The sequence below is a fragment of the Argopecten irradians genome, chromosome 2 (genome assembly GCF_041381155.1).
Source record: "Argopecten irradians isolate NY chromosome 2, Ai_NY, whole genome shotgun sequence".
Taxonomy (NCBI): Eukaryota; Metazoa; Mollusca; class Bivalvia; order Pectinida; family Pectinidae; genus Argopecten; species Argopecten irradians.
The window spans coordinates 54,625,304-54,649,871 of record NC_091135.1 but is presented as its reverse complement, the minus strand read 5'-3'; the positions used below and the strand labels follow the sequence as shown (position 1 = coordinate 54,649,871).

Here is a 24,568-nt window from a genome sequence, read left to right as displayed (position 1 = left end):
AAAAATGAATTATATATTATGTAAATATCGGTTAGCTTGTAATAATAATAATAATATATTTTATTAACGTGTGACACATTTTTACACAACATTTATAATTAAAAAATATTCATCATTAGTAAAAATGCACAGCCATTAATTGGCTTACGAGACACGAATGTACTAAAATTATGGACAATATATGTGAATAAAATACCATTTTCAGTTAAAGTTATAATAAGTTAAGATTATTATAATAGAGATCGCCTTCTCCTCATCGCAAAAAAGATATATTTAGTAAGACTATCTTGTAAAACATCACAATTCATTAAAAAGAGAAGTTGATTATCAGAAGACATACTTTCAAAATGTTCACATAAAACAGTTACTCTATCAAATATGTAAGTTTTCCTTAAATCACAATACGCTTTACAGTTAAAAATAAAATGAACTTCAGACTCAATGCTATCTTGACAAAATGGACAAGTTCTTTTGTTTAAAGGCATTGGAGGCTTACAATAACGCCCTGTCTCTATATTCAATGGCAAACTGCCACAACGCAACTTAGCAAGAACGCTACGGTGACCTCTAGACATAATGCAGGAAACATAACTTTCATTTTTTAAATCTCTCTTAAAAGTTCTATATGTCCTAAGCTTATTTCCGTTTATATTTCTATTATCATTCCATATTTCCGTGAACCAGGTCTGCTCATCATACCTAAAAACACACTGCTTAATGGACTTCATAGCAGTACGTATAGATGTAGCACAGTTTATAATATTAGTTACATTATATTTAGAAGCCAGTTTGTTTGCCTTCGAGTCCCATGATCTGCCATACTTTTCGGACCATTTACACACTTTATATATCAGTCTATTCGTTGACAATGTTTTTAGTTTACAGCGTAGACGAAACACTTCAATATGCTGCGTAGCTAAACATGACATCCAACCCATGTCCCCTCTTTTTCCACAGTTAGAAGTATTTTTGGAGACTCCCAGGAACAATCTAATAGCTCTGTTCTGCACGTTATTGATGACGCGGTGCTCAGTCTGGCCCCATATCGCTGAACAATAGAATACAACTGGTTTTACTAAACCATTATAGAGCTTTGTATAAACAGAGTAACTCATTCCTCCGGCAGCTATAAATTTTGATGATAACATCCCCAAAACTCGGCTGGCCGATTTTGCAAGTTCCTTTACCGCCATTTTTAAATCTAGGTATTCATCGAACCATAGCCCTAAATATTTATAGGCATTACATATCTCCAACTCATTTGTACCACATGTGAACGTACGTGATATAGAATTGGGGCGAAAGTGAATAATTTTGGACTTTGTCGTATTAATTGTGATTCTCCACTTGAAGCACCCTTCCGCCACAATATTCAATAACTTTTGTAGATCACTTTCTGTCGCCGAGATGAGCGCTATGTCGTCCGCGTAAAAAAGAGCACTTAAATTCATTGTGTCTATGTTGACACCACATCCTGACTAATTAAGGATTTCAATCAAGTCATTTATGTACAAAGAAAAGGCTGCCGGTGACAACAAACATCCCTGTTTTAGGCCCCGCCGTACATTGAAGCTGTCGGTTAATGTTCCATTTATCCGTACATAACATTTTACATCCTCATATAACGAAAATATGGCTCTATAGAGTTTTCCCTTTATACCAGCTGATTGTAATTTAAACCACAGACAATCCCTATCTACTGTGTCGAACGCTTTCTGTAGGTCTATAAAACTTGAAAATGTAGATTGACCTTTCAATTTTCTATTGTTTATAATGTTATATAATGTATAAATATGTTCCTGACATCCTCTTGACTTACGGAATCCATTTTGAGCGTCGGCCAGTTTATTTTCCCGTTCTAACCACTTCGTAAGTCTGGTATTTATAATATCGCAGTAAACTTTACATGCTACCGATAAAAGTGTTATCCCGCGATATGTTAAGGGGTTCCGAGGGTCTGTGGAATTTTAAAAATGGAATGAAGTAATGTGACACATGCATCATTTTTTAGCGCTTCCGCCGGTATGTTGTCTATCCCTGCTGCTTTATGTAGCTTTGCTTTTTTAACTGAAACTTCTACTTCCTCCATCGTTATCGGGGCGTTTAGAGAACTACTATCACAATCATCTCCCGCGACGGAATTTGTTTCCTCTCGAATGCGCTTTATGTGAACCTCATCAAAGCTATTGTCGCTAGTAGAGCATGTAGAATATAGGTCACTGTAGTCTAATTTCCATCTATTTAACACTGCTTTAGTATCGGTAACAATGCGACCATCACCATCAATTACTTCCCATGTAATTCTTTGCTTGCGTTGTTCTCCAATTCCAATTTTACCAATATCATGTCAAAATTTCCTAGAATCGTGTTTAACAAGTGATTCCTCTAATTCGCGTTGTTTCTGTAATTGATAATTACGTTTACATCTGCGATGAAGTTTGTCGAATAGTCGCCGAGCGATACAATACTCCTCCTTATAGCGACGACGTATTATAGGTGAACCTTTATACTTCAGCCAAGTTTTTTCTTTATCGCATAATGCAAGTCCCTGCAGGTAGGGCGTTAGATTGTGCCTGCTGCCCCTATTGCACGATCGTAAAAGGCGACTAAATTTAGGATCTTATCTTTTCTCTTCTTTCTAACGGACTTTATCTTTCCTAATGCCTCCCTTGACACCGCCTCACTTCTGGCCTTGAGTTGAGCGTTTGCCCCTGTGAGGAAGGCTCTGGGTTCTGTCCCCTGGCTGAGACACACCAAAGTCTATAAAAGTGGTAGTTTCTGCCCCTGCTTAGCGCTCAGTATACAGGGAGTGGGACGACTGGTTTGCTCGTTATCAGTATAATGTGACCGGGTGGGGTGTGTTGCTTGGTGTCTTCGGCGGCATGCTTCAGTGATATAGCACTATAAAAAGGGCAACAGTTCCACTATACAAGAAGACACAACACGAACATACCGCAGTCTCCCAGAACACGCACCCCCGCACAACATACACGCAACACACTGCGTCCATGGGAGGCCGTCCTTACATGACCATAGCTGTTAATAGGACGTTAATTAATCAAACAAACAAACAAACGCATAATGGCATCCCAATTCTCCTGTAAGATATCGTTCCAGTAAGGTTTATATAACGACTAACTATTGTAGGAGTTCTGTGTACGTAAATGCACACGCGATGAGAGATTTGCTCAATGCGGTCTATAGTCTTATTAATTGCGTCTATATAATCGACGGATTTTAAAAAATCTCCAGGTATTTTATTTGCGTTGAACATCGGAGCTGTGCGTTTGGACTCAATAGATGTTTCAAAGCGGTGATTATGATCCATTTCCGGAATATCGATAGAACATTGTAAGTAAGAGTGATCCGGAATTGAACATGGTGTATTTAAACCGTTGTCGTTAATCAAATTTGACATTCTGTTCACTTTAAAATCGTCGTATAAAATCAGTTGTTCATGGGGAACAAGTATGTAATCCACGACAGACCTTCCTTTTGACGACACACATGTAAAATCATGTGTTCCCGTACGACCGTTCATTACACACAAATTCGTATCTATACAAAAGTCTAATAACATGTCACCATAACTGTTTTGTGTTGAGTCGATAGATATACGCTGGGGGATTTGATCGACGCCCTCAATGAAATCATTTTCCTCTCCGATTCTAGCATTTAGATCTGATTAAGTTCTGCGAGGCATATGTTTAAAGGCCCACTGAGTTTCAAAACTAAAAAATAAAGGTTTATCTATAACTATTGTTACAACACCAAATTAATGATTTCCAGTGTATATTAACAATGAAGGTTCATTTCGTTATTTTTCCGTGTACCGTAGTGATAACGATATTTTAGGGCGAAGACGGGAAACATGAGACAACCCGTGCTATGAAAATAAACATTTTTGAATTTGTCTATTAATATTTTTTCAGGAGGTGATCGTAAATGCTATCGGTAAGCTAATAACATTTGGGACGCAATCTTGTTTTACAATAACAATCTTAAAGTTAAATCTCGTTTCGGTTAAAGGGACAATTCACTCAGGCTAATTCCTTTACATAACCAAGAAGCAAAATATGGCATAAATGTATTGTTCTACATTTCTTATGAAACATATAACGTAAAACATTGACAAATTCCACGACATTGTTAAGTATTTTAATTAATATCGTTGAAATAACAAATCGTTGATCAATGCGATTAAGCAGGTACAATATGGACGCTGTACCCATACCCGAGCCAAAGTCACGCACGTTAAACAAATAAACTACATAACCACTGAGAAGAGTATAAAATGATTTTAAGCAAGACAATTCACCTGATAAGGTAAAAACACTACTGTCAAACCGTTTTGAGCAGTTCTAGATAAAATTGCATTACTCGACGAGCAAGGGTCAGGGTTCGGCATGCAAAAAGTTCGACCACAATGTGTAATGGCGGACAGCGAGCGAGTTTGAACATCTACACACATGTCACAACCATGGGCTTTTCAGGCATATCACAGTAAAACCGACTGATCTAATTTCCATTAGAACTGGGTTTTTTTCCAATATATAATGTTCTCTTAGACTGAATTGTCCCTTTAAAGAATGTACAGTATAACTTGTATGAACCGAACCCTGTATAAACCGGAAACTTGTCTATACCGATTAATTTGTTTGGTCCCGGCAAATTTCTTAATAAACTATAGTACCCAAAACCTGCATAACCCGGAACCTGTCTACTCTGAAAAGAGAAAACCATTACAAATATGCTTGATACTATCCATTACAGATGTTATATAAAACGACCATCCGTGTTACGCGGCCTACGGATGTGTTGGATGCCCTTTGGAAGACTAGGGTATACCTGTGGTGTGTCTCCTTGTGATACGGAAAACGCTATAGTGTGATATCACTGAAACATACAACCGATGACTCCGAAGGGAAACCCATCTTCTCATATTATATCGACAAGGGATCCTATAATTTTCCCACTATAGTGATGTGAAGCGCTGAGTAAGTTAGAAGGAAAAGAAGTCATTGCAATGTGATAGCGAGTGCCCTACATCGATAATGACGTGTCACCCTATCGTTTTGCCTTTACTGTATTTGCTTATTGGAGTTCATTTATATATGTTCAGTTTTATTTTCTCGTGAATTTTGATGGAGAAATAAAACTTTTCTTTAATTGTACTCTTGAGATTTAAACATTACCTAAATAATCAATTGGATTGATATATTGTCAACACCAGGGAATTAAGCACTCGTAATGTCTGGTTGCACGCACCATTATTTGCACAACTTTGTTTTTGAAAAATATGATCTCTATGTATAAATTTCACAATTGAGCAGATGATTGAAATGCATTTTTACTCATATGTACCTACATGCACGCTTATGAAACAAATACAGGCATGTAGTCTGAGAAGGTTTTAATAATTAAAATAATCAATTCTGTATGATGTTATGCGCGAAGGTAGGACGCTGATAGTGGTAATTGACTTTTTACTCATCAGACATTTCATTTACTAAACAACTTATTTATTGATGGGAATTAATCCTGGCTATTTATATATTTAATGATGTTTCCCCCTGTTTATTGCGATAATCGACATCTGTTTTGATACTAGAATATATCTGCCGAAAATATTCATTTTAGGTTTATAGAAAATGTGATTACATGAAAACGTCAGTAGTGTTTTATTTCTGTTAGATATCAATGAATAGTTTTAGGTGAAATAAGATGTAGTTTTGCATTTTTATATTGTTACAATGGACCTTTAATCCAAGAGAACAACACAATCCAGAATAGCTTGAAAACGCCGAGGTAAACTGTCGAACGGTACAATGCGAGAGTCCACACTAGTAGAATTGTAATGGCTGTTGTTGAATACAGATATAGATGGATAGCGCAATCTGCTTGACCTAGCTAGCTTCTAGTCACTTCTTCCTCTTACAAACTTGAATTATTCGCGGCCGGTTCGACGAGTTTGAAGTTCATTATACTAAGCATATAAAAGCACGATGAAGAAGAAGAAAAAATGTTCGTGAAATACCGACACTTTTACATTATCACTTACTGATCATTATGTATTTCAATCTGAAATTAGTGTAACGGTGGTCAAGCTGTCTGTCAATACGTAGATCAATCTGAAGTTAGTGTAACGGTGGTCAACCTGTCTGTTAATACACGTGTAGTGATCGACAGGAAATTGACACTTCTAATGCCAAAGCTAATCATTTACCTGTAAGTTTCCATTTCATGGGATAATATCCCACTCTACTTAATAAATTCAAAACAATCTAATATGATATCAATCACATGGTGTAAACCTAACGTCAGTGGCATGTCAGACCATGATTGGTTTAGCATGCTATCGTTGGGATCAGTTGTTAATCAAATCTATTAATCTGACAGGTTTGCTCATCCTTTATGTTGTGTTTGCACATTTGTTTAATAAAGATGAATATTTAATATTTTCTCATATTCCCTCTGGACAAATTGATACCAGAAACCTGATTTACTGCGTCGCCAGTATAATGGCTGCAAACCGAACTACTTTTCATATCATAACTGATATTGATCTATCGAAATAGGAAATGGGATAGGTTGGTTACTTATAAACTTGTCCTAGTACCTAGACAATTTTGGCTGGGTGTCAACAACCTCATTGACATGTCTTCCTGAGTTTTAATCTGTAGCCGTCGTATCTATATATATTTTCATGCATGTATGCATGTGAATTTCAGTTCCCCGGAACATAAGCACAATATCGCATATTAGTTAATAGATATTTGATTGCGTCATTATCTATAATTATATTGTAGTTCCCGATAATGATATTTTCAGCAATATAGTTTTCAAATTATCTCATAAAGTCTCAACTCTCACGTTTCTACGCAACTCCCACTTTCATAATGAGACAGTCCCTATCGTCGACTATAAAGGAACTATTATTTAGAATTGCTGTGTGACAATCACCTTGTTTCAAGTTATGCGACAATACACTTGTCCTATACACACATGACCTTAGCTTGTTGTTGATGTTTATTTGACGGTTATTCTGTACTCACATGACCCTGTTGTTGATGTTTATTTTACAATTGTCCTATACTCACATGACCCTGTTGTTGATGTTTATTTAACAATTGTCCTATACTCATATGATCCTGTTGTTGTTTATCATACAATTGTCCTACACTCACATGACCCTGTTGTTGGTGTTTATTTGACGTTTATTCTTTACTCACATGACCCTGTTGTTGATGTTTATTTTACAATTGTCCTATACTCACATGACCCTGTTGATGATGTTTATTTTACAATGGTCCTATGCTTACATGACCCTGTTGTTGATGTTTATTTTACAATTGTCCTATGCTCACATGACCCTGTTGTTGATGTTTATTTACAATTGCCCTATGCTTACATGACCCTGTTGTTGATGTTTATTTTACAATTGTCCTATACTCACATGACCATGTTGTTGGTGTTTACTGACATACCATGACATGTCGATCAACTAGACTACATTTTGTATTTACCTTGTTTTTCATAATACTCTATAACTGTTTGTACACAAAATTATTATCTTAACTTGTAAACAAAAATATTTGTAATGGCTTTGTAATAGATACATGTACATCGGTAAGTATAGATCTTAGTGATGCATCTATTTATAGAATAATAATTAAACACTAGTTTGGCATATCACAAAGTTGTCTAGGAGCCCAACAGTCTTTGTATCGTATTCTTTGATTGTGGCTTGCTTTTTACAAACCAATTGATGCGAAAACAGTCGTATTATCAAATTATTCATTTCTTGCTGATATGACTGAAATAATTATTGAGATGTATTCCGTATGTATAATTTCCTGGTTAACGACTTTATTGATTAGTATTGACAGACACAATACCGCTGCCATGGTACTGACGTCGACGGAGAGAAATGAACTGGAGAAAATGACTGATGTATTGTGTGTTTAGGAATCGCCTCGATATTAAGATTTTAATATGTATACACCCGTAGACTTTATAGTAATTGCCTATTATTTTGTCATTGTTGTACTGGTATTTACTTACCATCCTGTCAACCCAGCGTTTGTATCGTCTGGTATCAAGCATAGAGAGGAAAACAAGCTAGGTGTGGTTAGCCTGTAGTTTTTACCCACTGTCTTTACCATTATACCAATATAAACATGGCTGTTAGTGTAATGATAGACTGAAAAGCTAACATTGTTGTCTGTAAAGGTAGACTAGCATGACCACAAAAGGACGACAGCCGATGACAATAAATGATTAGATAAGTCGAATTTGATCAAACAAGAGCTCCATGTACATGCTAATGGCACCAGTAAACATAAAGGCATTGTGATTTTATGACAGGAATATGTATCAAACCTTGTGGACTTATTAAACTGAAATGTTTTGCATGTTTTGTCACAATTTACAGGCAACTTAACAATATAAGAGTCCATAGTCATACCTAAGGTTAGGACTACTCAGGCAAAAGTGCCACGCATGCAAATTATGCGTGGCAATTTTCATGTGATTTTCACATGAATCTCATGCGTTAATGTCATTTATTTCACACATGAGAATCGCATGATTTATATTTACTTGTGAAAAACATGCGTGTGATACATATGAATATCACATGAAATATTTTACATGTCAGAATCATACCTGAATTTTCATCCGATTTTTCTTAAATTTTCAACTTTTCCTAAATTTTGATATTTTCACTCTTTTGCAATATCTGATGTCATTTTTCGGTATATTCTATAGAATCTGTTTTCTCGTTAACTGTGGATTGAGTGTTAGAGACTATATTGTATGGGCGGTATGTGCTCTTGATTCGTGCGAGGCAACTTAAAAAATCCAGATATATATATTTAGTACATACCCGCGTCATGTTCGGAAAATATTTTCCAAAAAAGTGCAAAATGATTACATCAAAACTCCACACGAAAATAGGAACAAAATTTAAACACTTTTGAGAATAGATTTTTAAAGAAACGAGAACTTGTTGTCATGAAAGTGATACCAAATATTGCTTTGTGTAAATATAAAACCGGCCCTATAAAACAAATATAGTTAAAAGTAAAAGTTATATGTAAGTGTATAGGTGCGTCATGTTCGAAAAATATTTTCAAAAAAAAAAAAAAAGGCAAAGTGGTTACATTATAACTCCACACGGAAATTAGGATCAAAACATATCTTTGAGAACAGATTTTAATGAAACAAGACATGAAATTGATACCAAATTTTGCATTTGTGTAAAAATAAGTCCGGCCCTATGATTTTTTTCACTTTCCAAATATAACTTAATGCAACATTATTAAAATGTTTTGATAACTGTCATATAACTGCATTTGATATATATATATATACATGTAACTGTATTCAATGTAAAACATAATGGTATTCCGGGCTAGAATATATCAGGATTAAATTCTAATCAGCCATTAAGAACCATATCTGTCAGCAATATTTGATCTAATACACAGGGACGGATGTAGACGGATTTTTTATTAAAGCAAATTGCAAAATATTCAAATTATGGACATGTTTAGGATTTGAACAGTTAACTTAATTTTGTGTCCTTTAGAAATAACCTGAAAATATAAATATCCTTGTCCATTCCTAGATCTAATTATAAATATTTGGTGGTCACTGATCATGGCTTCAAACCCAACTTTCCCCCGAGTTAGGATGGGATCCCGGACTTGCAAGAGCATGTACCGCCACTACAATAGTCGGAATCAAACAGTGTTGTTACTAATGCCCAATTTGGGTTTCGCCCTGGATTAAGTACAGTTGATGCTATTTTTGTGCTCCATTCTATTATTACTAAATCTCTTAATGACAATAAAAGGCTTTTTTTGCTGTTTTGTGGATTTTAAAAGAGCTTTCGATTCTATAGATAGATGCAAATTGTGGTTTAAATTATCTCAGCTTGGAATTAGAGGAAACTTACTCAAAACTATTAAATCAACATACAGCCAAGTAAAATCTTGTGTAACCATAAATGGAAGATGTTCATTTTTTTTGTAAACAATATGGGCCTCGCTCAAGGAGAAATTATGTCACCGATAATGTTTTCGTTGTATGTTAATGACTTTGAAAACTATTTTATAGAACATGTAGTAAATTATTACCAATTTGGTGAGTTAAGCCTTTTTCTCATGATGTATGCTGATGATTTAGTTTTGTATGCGGAATTTGCCAGAGATTTACAAAGCATGCTGGACAACCTACATAATTATTGTGAAACGTGGAATCTAACTATGAATGTAGAAAAAACAAAAATAATGTTTTTTAGAAAAAGTAGCAAGTTACGTAAAGAAGATTGTTGGTTTTATGATGACAAACAGCTGGAAGTTGTAGACCAATTTACGTATTTGGGAGTTGTTTTTAAATTTAATAATGAGTTTAATACATTACAAAAAAAGTTGTCAGAACAAGGGCGAAAGGCTGTTTTTGCTTTGTTTTCAAAATGTAAATCTATGCAAATGAATTTTGTTTCTCTTTTAAATTTATTTCATACATATGTTAACAGTATATTAAGTTATGCATCGGCAGTCTGGTGTGGCTGTAAAGCTCCAGATATTGAAAAGGTACAGCTTGAATTCTGTAAAAAGGTATTACCTGTTAAAAGAAACTTGGGCGTTTTTCCTCTTTTTTACACCAGAAAGTATAGAATGATAAAATACTGGTTGAAAATTATAAATTCTAATAACTATATTTTAAAAACTGACTATAATGTTTTATTGAATTTACCAAAATCGAACAATGTATTTAATTGGGTAGAATTTGTAAAGATATATCGCACAGTCATGGTTTTGGTGATGTTTGGGTAAACCAGCATAAAGTTGTTCCTTTAAATATTTTACCAATAATCAAACAAAGAATTAATGATATAGCTTTTCAAGTATATTAGAAAACTCTTCTAAGTGCTATTTATATCGTCACCTGGTGAATCAAGTTGTTTTACAAACATATTTGACAAAGTATATCCCAAACAAAAATCGCATTGTATTGACAAAAATAAGGTTATCGGCACATGTGTATCGAATCTGGACGTGTTTCAAATTTAGATAGAAATGAGCGTGTTTGTAAGTTTTGTGACCCTCATCGTGATATTGAGGACGAATATCATTTTATTCTTATTTGTCCAATTTACCAAGATATTAGAAAGAAATTTATAAAAGACATTATTGGGAAAAACCATCTGTATTTTAATTAACCAAATTTTTAATTAAATCTACTTAGTTAATATATTTATAATGCAACTATTTTGAGAAAGTCATTAATGTAATGCTTTGTCCATTCTCCACTTATCCTGTATGTATGCTAATTGTATTTTGATATTATTCTTTGTAAAAAGCAAATAAGTTAAAATACCTAATGCAAATAAAGAATTTGAATATATATAAACACCAACCTAAACAATCTAAAACAATAATTCTGTGCTATTTTTTGTCGAATAATAATTCAAGGTACGTTTGAATATTTTAAAATGAATTATTTTCGTGAAGCATTTTACTTTGAAATGAAGGAATCTGTTAATGTCATAAGGATTGTGATTGGTATCGATTTCACGATTTTCATCTTAAATTAGCATGAATCGTAACAATAACTTATTTACAAAACATACCTTATTTGCCTTTCATATCTATACTTTTCATAATTGTTTTATCTCCAAATTAATGTTAATAGCTACATGCATTTCAATATATTAAAATCACTCGAAGCAACTCTTAAGCACATAAAGTCAGCACATAAAGTCAAACAGCAATATCGGGGGGGGGGGGGGGGGGGGGGGAGGGGAGTTATGATGGGCGGGCCCCAATAAGTCCCCAAATATTGGCTACTTGCGTTATTGCGGTATTTACTTATTACTACATCACGTGACAGAATACTGCATTCTGATTGGCTACACACATAGGTACTATTTGCAAAAGTGCCCTTGCAAGCGGGCACTATTGCAGTGGCGCAAAATTGAATGTGAATGTATTGTCCCTTCGGCTCGGGCACTATTCCATCCCTCGACAATACTATGAGACAATAGTGCCCTATCAACCAGGCCATAATAAATAAGTAGTCAATTTATAATGATGATGAGTTTATTTGTTAAGAAATTTAAGTTTTGATATCCTGAATGTAGCAAAACAAATAATGTATATGTATATATATGATGGTCTGAAACGGGATTGAGAAAAGGGAAAAGGAAACATCGACTAATGGCTATTACTAGCTACTACCCCTTAATGCTGATATGGCCCTGACAATGATATTAATTGAAGTATACCTCGGAGCTTGAGAGAACTTCTCTTTTGCTCGATCGGTTGAGCGTCAGATTAGTAATCCAGAGGTCCCGAGTTCGATCTCTAGCGGAGGCAGTGATTATGTTTATATAGCACTCGGTTACATCAAAGATGTAGCTTATCTTCAATTCATGTTACACGGGTTACAAATTCTCTGTGTAAGTTCCAGAACACCATGACCACTCGGGATCGTGGCGAGAGTGATCGATGTGATAAAAACACTGACCATAATGTTTGTCCTTGTCGTATGGAAATTGATGATTTAGGGCAGACGATCGCAATCGTTGTTTTAAAATGAATTCCAAAATGCATCGATACTAAATATATATTTTTTAATTTGATTGAATTTCCGTTATAGTCCATTTACTCTGAATGACTTTGTTTGTTGCAGACTTTCGATGACTAAAATAACAGTTATGAAACTAAAGATGTCGATAATTAATAATGATGGACATAAAGGTTGCTTTACAATTCATTTTCTGTCTTAACTGTGTTTCTCTCAATTCTTGCTCTCTTTCTCTCTATCTATTTCTACCAACCCCACCTGACCTCTGTACACTATAACGCTTGTTACAGTATTATGTGCAGTTTGGCGAGATACTAGAAAAAACAACAGACTAAAATATCCTGAACGAAATCAAATACAATAATAAGTATACGTCATAGTATTTGTCACCTTGCTTTCATCTTAAGCGATAGTGCATAACAGTGTATAACCCGACTATAAACCCAACAAAAAGATGTAATGGACTATGAAATGTTCCGTTGTATATCAATAATGTATTCTGTTAAACGAAAGTATCTTCGACATGACATAAACTTCAACTCTAGCAATGAACTATTCACGGTATAGTCTACATTATGATTTAAAACCATAGACCATATTATGAAAGATATTTTTGTGAAAGATATCAATTTGGTGATAAAGAAATCACCTTTGAAGTGATGTTAACTTTGAATTATTTACTATTCATAGAAACAAGATGCTAAAATATAAATTACGGTATTATGTTTACGTTTTCACTTCGCTCCGCCTCAATGAAACTAGTAAGCTCCGATCACATCATTTACCATTGAATATGCTTGGTCACGCGCTGACCTCTGACCGCCGTTTTAGTTTTGAAAGTGTGGTCTATAGAAATACCGTTGTATATTTAGAAACACAGAGAGAAATGCTTGATAACGTGATGTTAGAAATTGTCAGTACTTTGATGAAACGATGACTTATAGGCTAAAGCCTCCAGAAAAATGCTGAATCTCGTGGAAATGTTACATGAACTGCTTCGCAGTCAATGCAAGCAACAAAATTGACAATCATACCTTAACGAAAACTTTTTGAGATTGTGAAATTATGTTTTATCTGCTTTTTATGTTTTGTAATTGTTATTTATTTATTGATCTTTGAATAACGAATAAGGTGCTGGCACAGGATTCGTTGTTCACAATTAAAAACCGAAATGCCAGCATCATATTGAAACTCAAAAGAATTTATCGAGGTATTTAGTTTTTTTTATGAGGTTGTAAAATTACGTTTTGATCCGTTTTTTATGTTTTGCAATTGTTACCTATTTGTTCATTTGTTAATAACGAATAAGTACTGACACCGGATTCATTATTCAAAACTGAAAACTGAATAACCAATATGGTGCTGGTCCCGAACTCGTTATTCAAACTCAAAACAATGTATCGAGGTATTTAGTTTTTTTGAGGTTGTGAAATTATGTTGATCCGTTTTTTACGTTTTGTAATTGTTACTTATTTGTTCATTTTTTGATAACGGATAAGGTGCTGGCACCGGATACTTTATTCGAATCCCGTATCCCGAATTGTGAATCCGATGCTAACTTCACGTTCTTATAAAGAGTCGGTTGTGTAATGAGAGAATTACTATATATATACAAATGTATATGTGTTCAGTTATTGGATATCGAGTATACATTTCTACGATAAAACCTCTGACACAATCCGTACACCTAAACAAGTATCATTGAACAATTCTCTCTCAGTCTATTAATAGATGAAATCGAAGTGACGAATAGACAAAAAATGAAATATTTTCAAACCTCTTTTGATCTACCATACTGAATGATACTATAGGATTTCTTCATTTTATGGTAAATCAATTTTATCTATGCTGTAGGAATACCAACCCAGATTCTAGAATCTTCTTTTTTTCTGACATAAAAATGTAAATTCATTTAATACTTTAATAGAAATTGAAGTGTAATGTTCAGATTATGCGATGCAGTGTACACTTAGTCTGTTAGGTACTGAGAACACACAGAGAAGCTACATGTATACAAAACAACTTGTTCAGGAATTGGATTATTCATGATTTCTAACGATGTATATCAGACTTTGGTATTTCTAAAAGAATTCATTTTGGCGCACAAACAAGATTATAAAAGCCATTCCTTATCATTAATTTTACATATCAGATTGGTTTGGTATCTATGAAACCATACGCTTCGGCGAATTGATGACAATTAGTAAAGGCAATCCAGAGAGTTATCTTTCGACCAGACATTTAAACATTTCTCCTCTGAATAATTTATGTTCAAGTGTTTCACATGTAAAACAGGAAAAGATGATGTAATAAATATCACACAGATTTGTATTATATTCATGTACAATTACCTTTTGTTATGCAAACCTAAATTTTCTCACATTATTTATTTCTTATACCGAGAGAATTGAATGTAAACATAATTCCTTAATCATCACATGTTTTTAACCATAAAATGGAAATTTCCATGAATTAAATACATGTATAACAGAGTCTACAACAATAAAACATGAAACATTTACGTAAATTTCAACTTTTTGTTGTCAGTGATACCGGTATACTTCAAAATTGATTTATAATGTCGACTAGAACCTGTGACCGATACCATACGTTTGCCATAATGTGTCATCGAATTAGAGAATGACAAAAATAGTCGGTAGTTTATTGTAGTGATAGTAGCCAAGAAGGAACTACAACTTCATTTTCATTCTTTATTATTTATTAATTTACTCTATCTTATACAACAACATTACTATTAGCGATATCTGATAATGATTCTGTGGCAGTCCTGTATAAATTGGTACAGCTAAGTCTACATCTAAATGTTCAATAGGTTGTGATAAAGATGTGTGTACCCAAACTCGTAATCGTCATGACTAGTTTATATGAACGGATCGATGGGTCATTATTCAAGTATTTTATTTGAACAAGAACATAAATGATATCGATATGAATTTTCAATTTGCACAATATTACTTATTTATTACTATATTACTATATTTGGTCGACTATAAAGAAGATCTGGAGAAATCAATTTGTATATTTTTATTATTATACGAGAATTATTCAGAGAAGAAATGAGCATCTCGTATTTCAAAAGATAATTTCTTGTATTGTCAATATATGTATTATCTATGTCATTTCTAATTTTAAAATACATTTTAAGCACAATTTTTAAGTTTATCGGGGTACGAAAATTGTTTCATTTGCAAATTGTGTGAATCTGCGTATCGGATTCTCACAAAAGTTTGTAAACAAAAATTTGCTCATACCCCGATAAAAATGAAAAAAAAAAATAATCACACCAATGCGTATAATTAATTTTAAAATGTACCATTCTAATGATTGTTCAAGGTATTCTTTTTCCGAATCAATACGCAACGTCAATGTCACTATTGTGACGTCACGGTAACGTCGGGGTTTCACGCCATTCTCGGATTTTTTTTCAAAAAAATAATGCCGAATCAGAAAGCCAGATTTAGTATGAAAACAAAGAAAAAATAATTTTAAGATGTAATTTATTGTTTCCTGTCGCTTGACTTTTCACGAATAGACTTAAATAATGTAAAATTTCATCTATCTTTTTATTTATTTATATTTGAGGTTGTGAATCAATCAATTGCTAATGAAGTTTTTGCCTTTTATTTGATTTGCTTTTTTGGCACTCTCACATATATTTGATTTAACAAAAAATCTGTCAATGAGTTATACTATGTCATCAGTAGTGAATGCTAGAGAGAATGAGTGTTTGACCTGACTTACGAGTTCTGGAAAGAGGTAATATTTCGGTGAACAGTTAATGCTACAGCTAAAGCCCTAACCTGTCCTTGCTTACCAGGAGAAGCCTAGCCTTTATGGTTAAAGTATTGGCATGAAACTCGAACATACCCTATCTTTACGTAAAGTTTAATATTTTGTTTTATAATCTACCCTATATGTATAATGTTTATGTAGTCTTTGTGATGCGGCTTTGTAATTGATACTTGATATTATTTATACGGACTTTATTAAAGAGTAAGTCATGTTTATATACTGTGGTAAGTATAAAACGTCCAATTAACCTACCTGATAATTAGTTTTTTTGCTCACAATCGCACAGGCAATCAAGGATACTGTTTAATAATTCACAAACATGGCCTTGCAAACAATAGATGGCACATCATTAGACGCCAGTGAATAACGGCTCGATGGTGGCTATTGAAATTATATCTCTAATTTGGTTAACGATAAAAATGATAAATAATAGACAAAATAAATTTACTCTGTGACATCAAGCACTGTATGTATCTGACGCCCCCCTCTCTCTCTCTCTCTCATTATTTACATTATTTATCCTCCCTCTGCTGAACACTAAGGTTACGATTATAGCCTATTTAGAGTATTACTATTAGTTATTGTTATTGTCGTCTCCACTCTGGGTAGGTGATCTGTAACACACTATGATATACATTATTTTCTGATTGTAAGTTGATAGCCATACAAAGTTACAGCAATATTTTGCTCACCTTTACGCTAAATAGAATATCTTTTTTTTTAAACTAAAAAGTTTCCTGGGCCATACTAATTATTTTTGATATTTTTATTTTTTTTTCTCGAAATTTCACAGTTCGTCCCAATAACATCTTACCTGGCTTTACTCAACATTTTATGAACGTGGTTATTTTCTTGTAAGTGTTTGTGATTACAAAAAACTTAAAAGTTAAGTATATCGTGCCTTTAAAGAATATTGATGTAATTATTATTCTATGCATATTTTTAGGTCACCTGAGACGAAGACTCAAGTGTACAAGTGACCTATTCTAATCGCCTTTTGTCCGTCGTCGTGCGTCGTCCGTCGTGTGTCCGTAAACAATTTACATTTTCGACTTCTTCTCAAAAACCCCTGAAGCAATATCTATAAAACTTTGCAGAAACCTTCTAAGGCATAAGTCCAATCAAAATTGTTATGACCCCAACCCTCCAGGGGGCTGTGGGAGGGGCCAAAAGGGTAAAATTTACTAAAATTTCAAAATCTTCTTCTCCACTCACAGATGTGGTAGAATCAAATACTCTTCATCGATAGAAAGGTCTCAAAGCCCTCTACAAAAATTTTGAATATTTATGACCTTGGGATCTCCGGTTTCCCCCTGGGGAGGGGGTTAAGTTAACTATAGTCTATATAGTAAAAAAACACATTTAAGAGCATTATTTGGTCATTTACAATAGGAAATTAGTCAACTGTTGTCAGAATTATCCCTTTGCGATGGCAATTGAATTCTATTAACAAATTTTCCATGACTGACCCCCAGGGACCTTAGGGGCGGGGCCAAAAGGGGTCAAATAGGCTAAATTAAAAAAAAAATCTTCTGAAATTCTGGAACTGGTAGAATCAAATACTCTTCATAGATGGAAAGGTCTTAAGGTCCTTTACAAAAATTGTGAATTATAAGACCCTGGTGTCTCATGTTTCCCCCTGGGAAGGGGGTCAAGTTTACTATAGTTTATATAGGAAAAACACTTTTATGAACGTTATTTGCTTATTTTTCATAGGGAATTTGTCAAACTGGGTTAGAATTATTAGCCTGAGATGGCATTTAATTGTCATATCCATATTGGTCCTGGCAGACCACCAAGGGGGCTTAATGCGGGGCCAAAAGGGATCAAATAGGCTAAAACTTCAAAAATCTTCCTCTGAATTCACAGATTTGATGGAACCAGATTCACTTCCTAAATTAGAAGGTCTTAAGGCCCTTTACAAACATTGTGAATTTCATGGCCCTGGGATCTCAGATTTTTCCCTGGGGAGGGGTCAAATTTACTATAGTTTATATAACAAAAACACATTTATGAACATTATTTGCTTTGTTTTCATAGGAAATAAGTCAAACTGGATTAGAATTATTAGTCTGAGATAGCATTTCATATTGGTCCTGGCCGACCCCCAGGGACCAGAGGGGAGGGGCCAAATGGGGTCAAATTTGGCTAACTTTTCAAAAATCTTTTTTCTGAATTCACAGATTCGATGGAACCAAACACTCTTCATAGATTGAAAGGTCTTAAGGCCCTTTACAAAAAGCGTGAATTTCATGGCCCTGGGATCTAAGATTTTCCCTTGAGGAGGGAGTAAAATTTACTATAATAGTTTATATAACAAAAACACATTTATGAACATTATTTGCTTAGTGTTAATAGGAAATGAGTCAAACTTGGTTAGAACTATTACCCTGAAATAGCATTTTAACACCATATCCATATTGGTCCTGGCCGACACCCAGGGACCAGAGGGGCGGGCCAAAAATGGCTAAAATTTCAAAAAATCTTCTTCTGAAAATAATTTTCATTGATTAAAAAGTGAAATTTATAAACTCACTGACACTGACTGACTTCTAGTTTGGTTTTGTTGTTTAAAGTAGGCAAAGCAAATTGGAATTTTAAGCATAAGGTTCGGTTACATAATACACTAACTATATAAATTAGAAACAAAAAAATGAAAATTTAATATGAAGGTTCAACTTTAAAATTAATTCTTATTCGTAAATACTTTTAACAGATTTGAACCAACTTTGCAATGCTCTTTCAGTATCAGCACTCAGATGACCGTCAAGGCCTCTTGGGCCTCTTGTTTAATCTAGTCCCTTTTGGTAGCAACATTACACTACATTATACCTGAGAACTTTAAAGAACTAGCTTTCCTTAAAAAAAACCATATATTATATTAGTTTCAATGTGATAATGCAGTCTTTCAGTTCTATAACATATAGTAACTCTCCTAAAAAGAAGGTATTGCAATTCGCCATCTTTAATGTAGTATGTATGTCACCAAAATAGTATCTGAATTGGTTATAATTAGATATGCCTTGAACCTTAGACATAAATCCGGTGAGCTGATCGAACGTGTACATTATGTTTCCGAAAATAAAGTCATAACGACAGAATATTTATATCGGTGACCTTGGTGAGATGACAACACCAAACAAATGCCAACTTCCCTGTGGAAATCTTTACTACAATACAGGTTTATTTCCTTGCTTTGTCGTGTGGTGTAGCCATAGTCAACTATACGTATAGCGTGCTGTATTTTGCGGAAAACATACGACAAAACGTGTTTTAAGGAATACATTGAATAGTTTTTTTATGTTATGAATGTCTATTCAAGTTACGCTTATAATACAATTTACTCAAGTTAACCTCTTCAGAATTCAAAATTCGTTTGGGAATTTTTTTCTATAAAAATCATTGCCCTGTGGTATCAGAAGCGACGTTACAAATGGCGAAGCCAATTTTTTTTCTTTATGTGGTGATAAAGTAAATGTTTAAGCCAATGAAAATGGTCGTTACACGCAAAATTGAATTATGAAAATTAACATTTCATTCATTAATATCAAATCGTTAAGGAAGTGATGACATGTGTAGAATTAACAGCAAGACGCTACTAACTCTGGAAACTCTACACAATTGTCAAGCTCATGTTACAGCTTTATTTCATTTATATCAAAAACCCATTTTGTTTAAGATATATACCTTTACGTTCATCCACACTCGAATGTATGTTAGCTTTTAACTGGCATGCATACATAATATACACTGAGAGATAACAACACGAAATTCTATATAAAGCTTAATATAAATTGCTCGATACTTATCAAAGACATGAAATAACAATGATTAGATGCCTTCCTCAATTCTACATAAAAAAATCAATTGCAGAATATAAATGTAAAAACATGAATCGCCTTCATAGATAGCATCCTAAAGGTTCCATAATGATAAAACAAGCAACGTTATCTTCTCAGACAAGCGTGTAATGCATCACAATCAAGAACCACGTCAATTGATAGCGATTGGATTAGAGGATATAATAGCTTTACTATTCTACTAGTATGTCCTATTAGTATGGCCGGTCGTTGTAACAATGGTGTTGATCAGCATTATATCTCATTGACATAGTGTTCGTATATACACAGTGACATTCACGGACCTTTTTCTTATCGGGGGTCCCATGGGAGACTTGGTGTGGGTGTGTTGTTTGAATGCATTGGAATGCCTGGTTGTTTAGTTGGCTTTGAAAATGGGGTCGTGTGGTACACTTCTGAGAAGGACATGCTAACTTATTTTTATGAAAACAAAATTCACTAAAAAATAAGAATTTAAAAAAAAATCCAAGACCTTTGAAATATGGTTTCTTCTTCGATTCATAAGTTTATAAGAATGAAATGTATGGGGCTTATACAATCTGTGAATTAATTTAATCTGGAGCCATTTCTTTTCTTTTCAAAATCTCATATTTTGTCTTAATTCCAAGTAATTATGCATTAATTAATCCATAAACTATAATTAAAAGTTAGCGGCATAGATTAACCACGAAATCATCAGTACAACATATGTATCACTGACACATGATTATGGTTCATATAAATCAATCACTGAATCATGATAATGTTCCAATAAAATCACTTAATCGTTATTACTACTCACATTGAATCAATAAATCATGATTAAAATACTCACAATTATCAAAAATTTAATAGCTTAATAATGATAAATACCGGAACTAATGAATCATTTAATTATGATTAATACTGGAATTTAATAATCATTTAGTCATGATAAATACTGGAATTAATTAATTATTAAATTATGACAAATACTGAAATTAATGAATCATTGATTCAATGAATCATGCTCACATAAATCAATCATATCTAAAATTACTTAATAATTATTAGTCTAATATGTAATGACTTAATAATGACTATACTTACAATTTTATCAATCTTTGAATCGCACTCACATTGATAATACTGTCTCATTGTTTAAAACTATTTATTTAACATTATATCATCATTATTGTAACAATTAATTACAATTGATTTATCGTTAATGTTGTTAATGATTTATTTTCAGATATTGACGGTTATAATTGCTTGCATTCCAATTGCTGTTGTATCAGGTTAGTACTATGATCAGCTGATCAATGTTCCAATGTTTAGAGGCTGTGAAATAACTAATACATAAATATCAACAAAATCTGTGATTTTTCTGACCAGAGATCTCGGACTAAGAACAGCTGTATCGCAGACTCTTACAATTCATGACAGTGAATAATGTTTGATTGACGTTCAATTTGCATGAGTTAAGTTAGATCTAGAATCAAATGGATGATAGTAGATTAATGGCCCAAACAAAAACGCGTTGTTGTGCGCTGTTGTCGGTCTTTTCTTTTCAGTGTTGTATTTTCGTATGTAACTCTGATGTATTTTCCTAGCTCTTCGTCCGTCGTCCTCATATATTATTTTATTGTCACTCGCTATATTTTGTATAACGTATGAAATTTGTGACACAGTTTTAAACAAATGCTTTATATTCCATTTGATTTAAAGATGCTCTACCGCCGACAAGTCATAAACGATACTCACCAATTGAACAATAAGTAATGTTTAATCGTGTATATATATATATGTATGTGTCTAATTCACACTAGAATGTATATAAAATAATTCAATTTTCTTTTGGTGCATGCGCAATCAGTATTTCATTTCATATACATGTAGGGCATAGTGCCATTGAGGTTTTTTTTTCGGGACTCAATTAACTATTTTTTCAATGATGGTAGTAGTGTAAAAATTCGCCTGTTCCTGTTTTTGATAGAGAAAAAATACCATTCGTCAACGATGTAGCATCCTTTCATATGTTCCTGGGTTAGACAGGCTTGTCCAATGCAGTAAAAATGTACATAACGGTTATATGATGTTTCATGCATTATGACGTCGTTAAATAGCGTATTCAAAGGCCGAACCTGGAAACATAAAATATATTTTCAACAAAACTTTCTCACCAATAATGTAATATGAGAGAAAACTTATCCTCAATCTGTATGATTATGAAGTATATGGATATTCCACCTTTATCGGAGTCACTAAATGAAGTTAATGATACTTAGACAGATAATAGGATTTTATCTACTTTAGTATCACATTGAGTATTCATTTTCCTTTAAACATTTTAGTTCTCCTTATTTGTACAGTGCCAATTTTGCGCCCCTATCTTCTCTTGAAACATGTCATTACATGTACCTTTTTAATCAATAGGTATTGTGTTGATCAAGGACACAATACGTTATGAATACATGTACAATCATTTTGCCATGTCGGAATCGTGTAGATTCGTACCATACAAGAAAGGGTATTATCTTTTTCAGCCTCATATCCACCAACAACACAGAAACGCCAGCTGACTTTCCTCAGCACTAACACCAACTGGAATGCCGCGTCGATGTTTTGCGAGCAGAACCAGAGTAGTCTAATACAGTTCTCCTCACACGCCACAATGGAAATGCTCAAGATATACTCATCAGGAGTCTGGTCAGGATCATGGTACGCTCATGGACAGACGCGTCAACATCATGAAATATCTACAGATATCCTATAGGTCTAAACAATGCTAGTGATAGAAAACAAAAGATTTTTTCAAGATTCAAGGAATTTTAATTTACTTTGCATTTCAAAACAAATACAACATTAGCTCTGTAGTATTCTTGCGACTAACTTAATTATATTGTAATTCAACAATTAAATGGCTTTCAAAATATCGCACACATAATGATACACTGATAATGACACAGAAATATTATAACAGTTGAAGTAAGCATAGTCACATGGAGTAAAACAGTTAGTTAATATTGAACACTAGTATATGACACTGGTGTTACAATAGTGCAGGAGTGTAATGTACATATATGCCAATATGGCAAAAAGTACAAATTGACAGAATAAACACTTCCATAGTGTATATTAAAAGTAATATCAATCATAGAGAGATGTAAAAAGTTAAGCTAAAGATTACAAATAAAAAAGGGTAGCATAATTCAGGGCTACCAATGTACGTCATCAGTCAGTTGTAGTTTGGGTGGAGCGTCCGCAATTTTGTAACGGCTCGCTGGTAAGTGTTATCATATAACGGCCATTGCTGTGAAAAAGAACGAGATCATGAGACGTCGACAAATATTCCCATGCTACGTACTAATATCACATTATTTAATTCACACAATACCGTATTCGTTAGATTTCCTCTATATCGAAAAGGTGTACACGGCTATATAGCGGACACGAGTATGCTATATGGGCAAGGTAATCTTTATCAAATCACGCATTGTGTGAAATAGATATCTTCATACGTAGTTTCAGTTTATTTGGTTGGGTTCCGAGAACTATGGTTTTTCATACCAATTGCCGCTAACGATGATTAATATGGCATACTTACCGACGAAGGGGAAACAAACTGACCGCCTTTAAATACAATCGAATGGTGACGTAGATTGGTACCCGTGAAAGAATAAAAAAGTAATAATTCCTAAAATAAATATGCATCCCACCAAAACCGATTATACATTATAAAGCTATATACAGTAATGATATTCTGTTCTGTTTCAGGGGTAATGACTACTGGCTTGGCCTGTATATACAGTAATGATATTCTGTTCTGTTTCAGGGGTAATGACTACTGGCTTGGCCTGTATATACAGTAATGATATTCTGTTCTGTTTCAGGGGTAATGACTACTGGCTTGGCCTGTATATACAGTAATGATAGTCTGTTCTGTTTCAGGGGTAATGACTACTGGCTTGGCCTGTATATACAGTAATGATATTCTGTTCTGTTTCAGGGGTAATGACTACTGGCTTGGCCTGTATATACAGTAATGATATTCTGTTCTGTTTCAGGGGTAATGACTACTGGAGGGGTAATGACTACTGGCTTGGCCTGTATATACAGTAATGATATTCTGTTCTGTTTCAGGGGTAATGACTACTGGCTTGGCCTGTATATACAGTAATGATATTCTGTTCTGTTTCAGGGGTAATGACTACTGGCTTGGCCTGTATATACAGTAATGATATTCTGTTCTGTTTCAGGGGTAATGACTACTGGCTTGGCCTGTATATACAGTAATGATATTCTGTTCTGTTTCAGGGGTAATGACTACTGGCTTGGCC

At 33.9% G+C, this 24,568-nt stretch overlaps 1 protein-coding gene across 1 annotated transcript in view; it reads left to right on the top strand.

Moving 5' to 3' along the window:
• Positions 1–24,568, top strand: part of LOC138316727 (uncharacterized) — a 41,044-nt gene that overhangs the window by 15,733 nt on the left and 743 nt on the right. The window contains exons 2-3 of the mRNA XM_069258386.1: positions 21,481–21,526; positions 22,775–22,949. Coding sequence (XP_069114487.1) covers positions 21,481–21,526; positions 22,775–22,949 — 221 coding nt within the window. The remainder of the gene's footprint in view (positions 1–21,480; positions 21,527–22,774; positions 22,950–24,568) is intronic.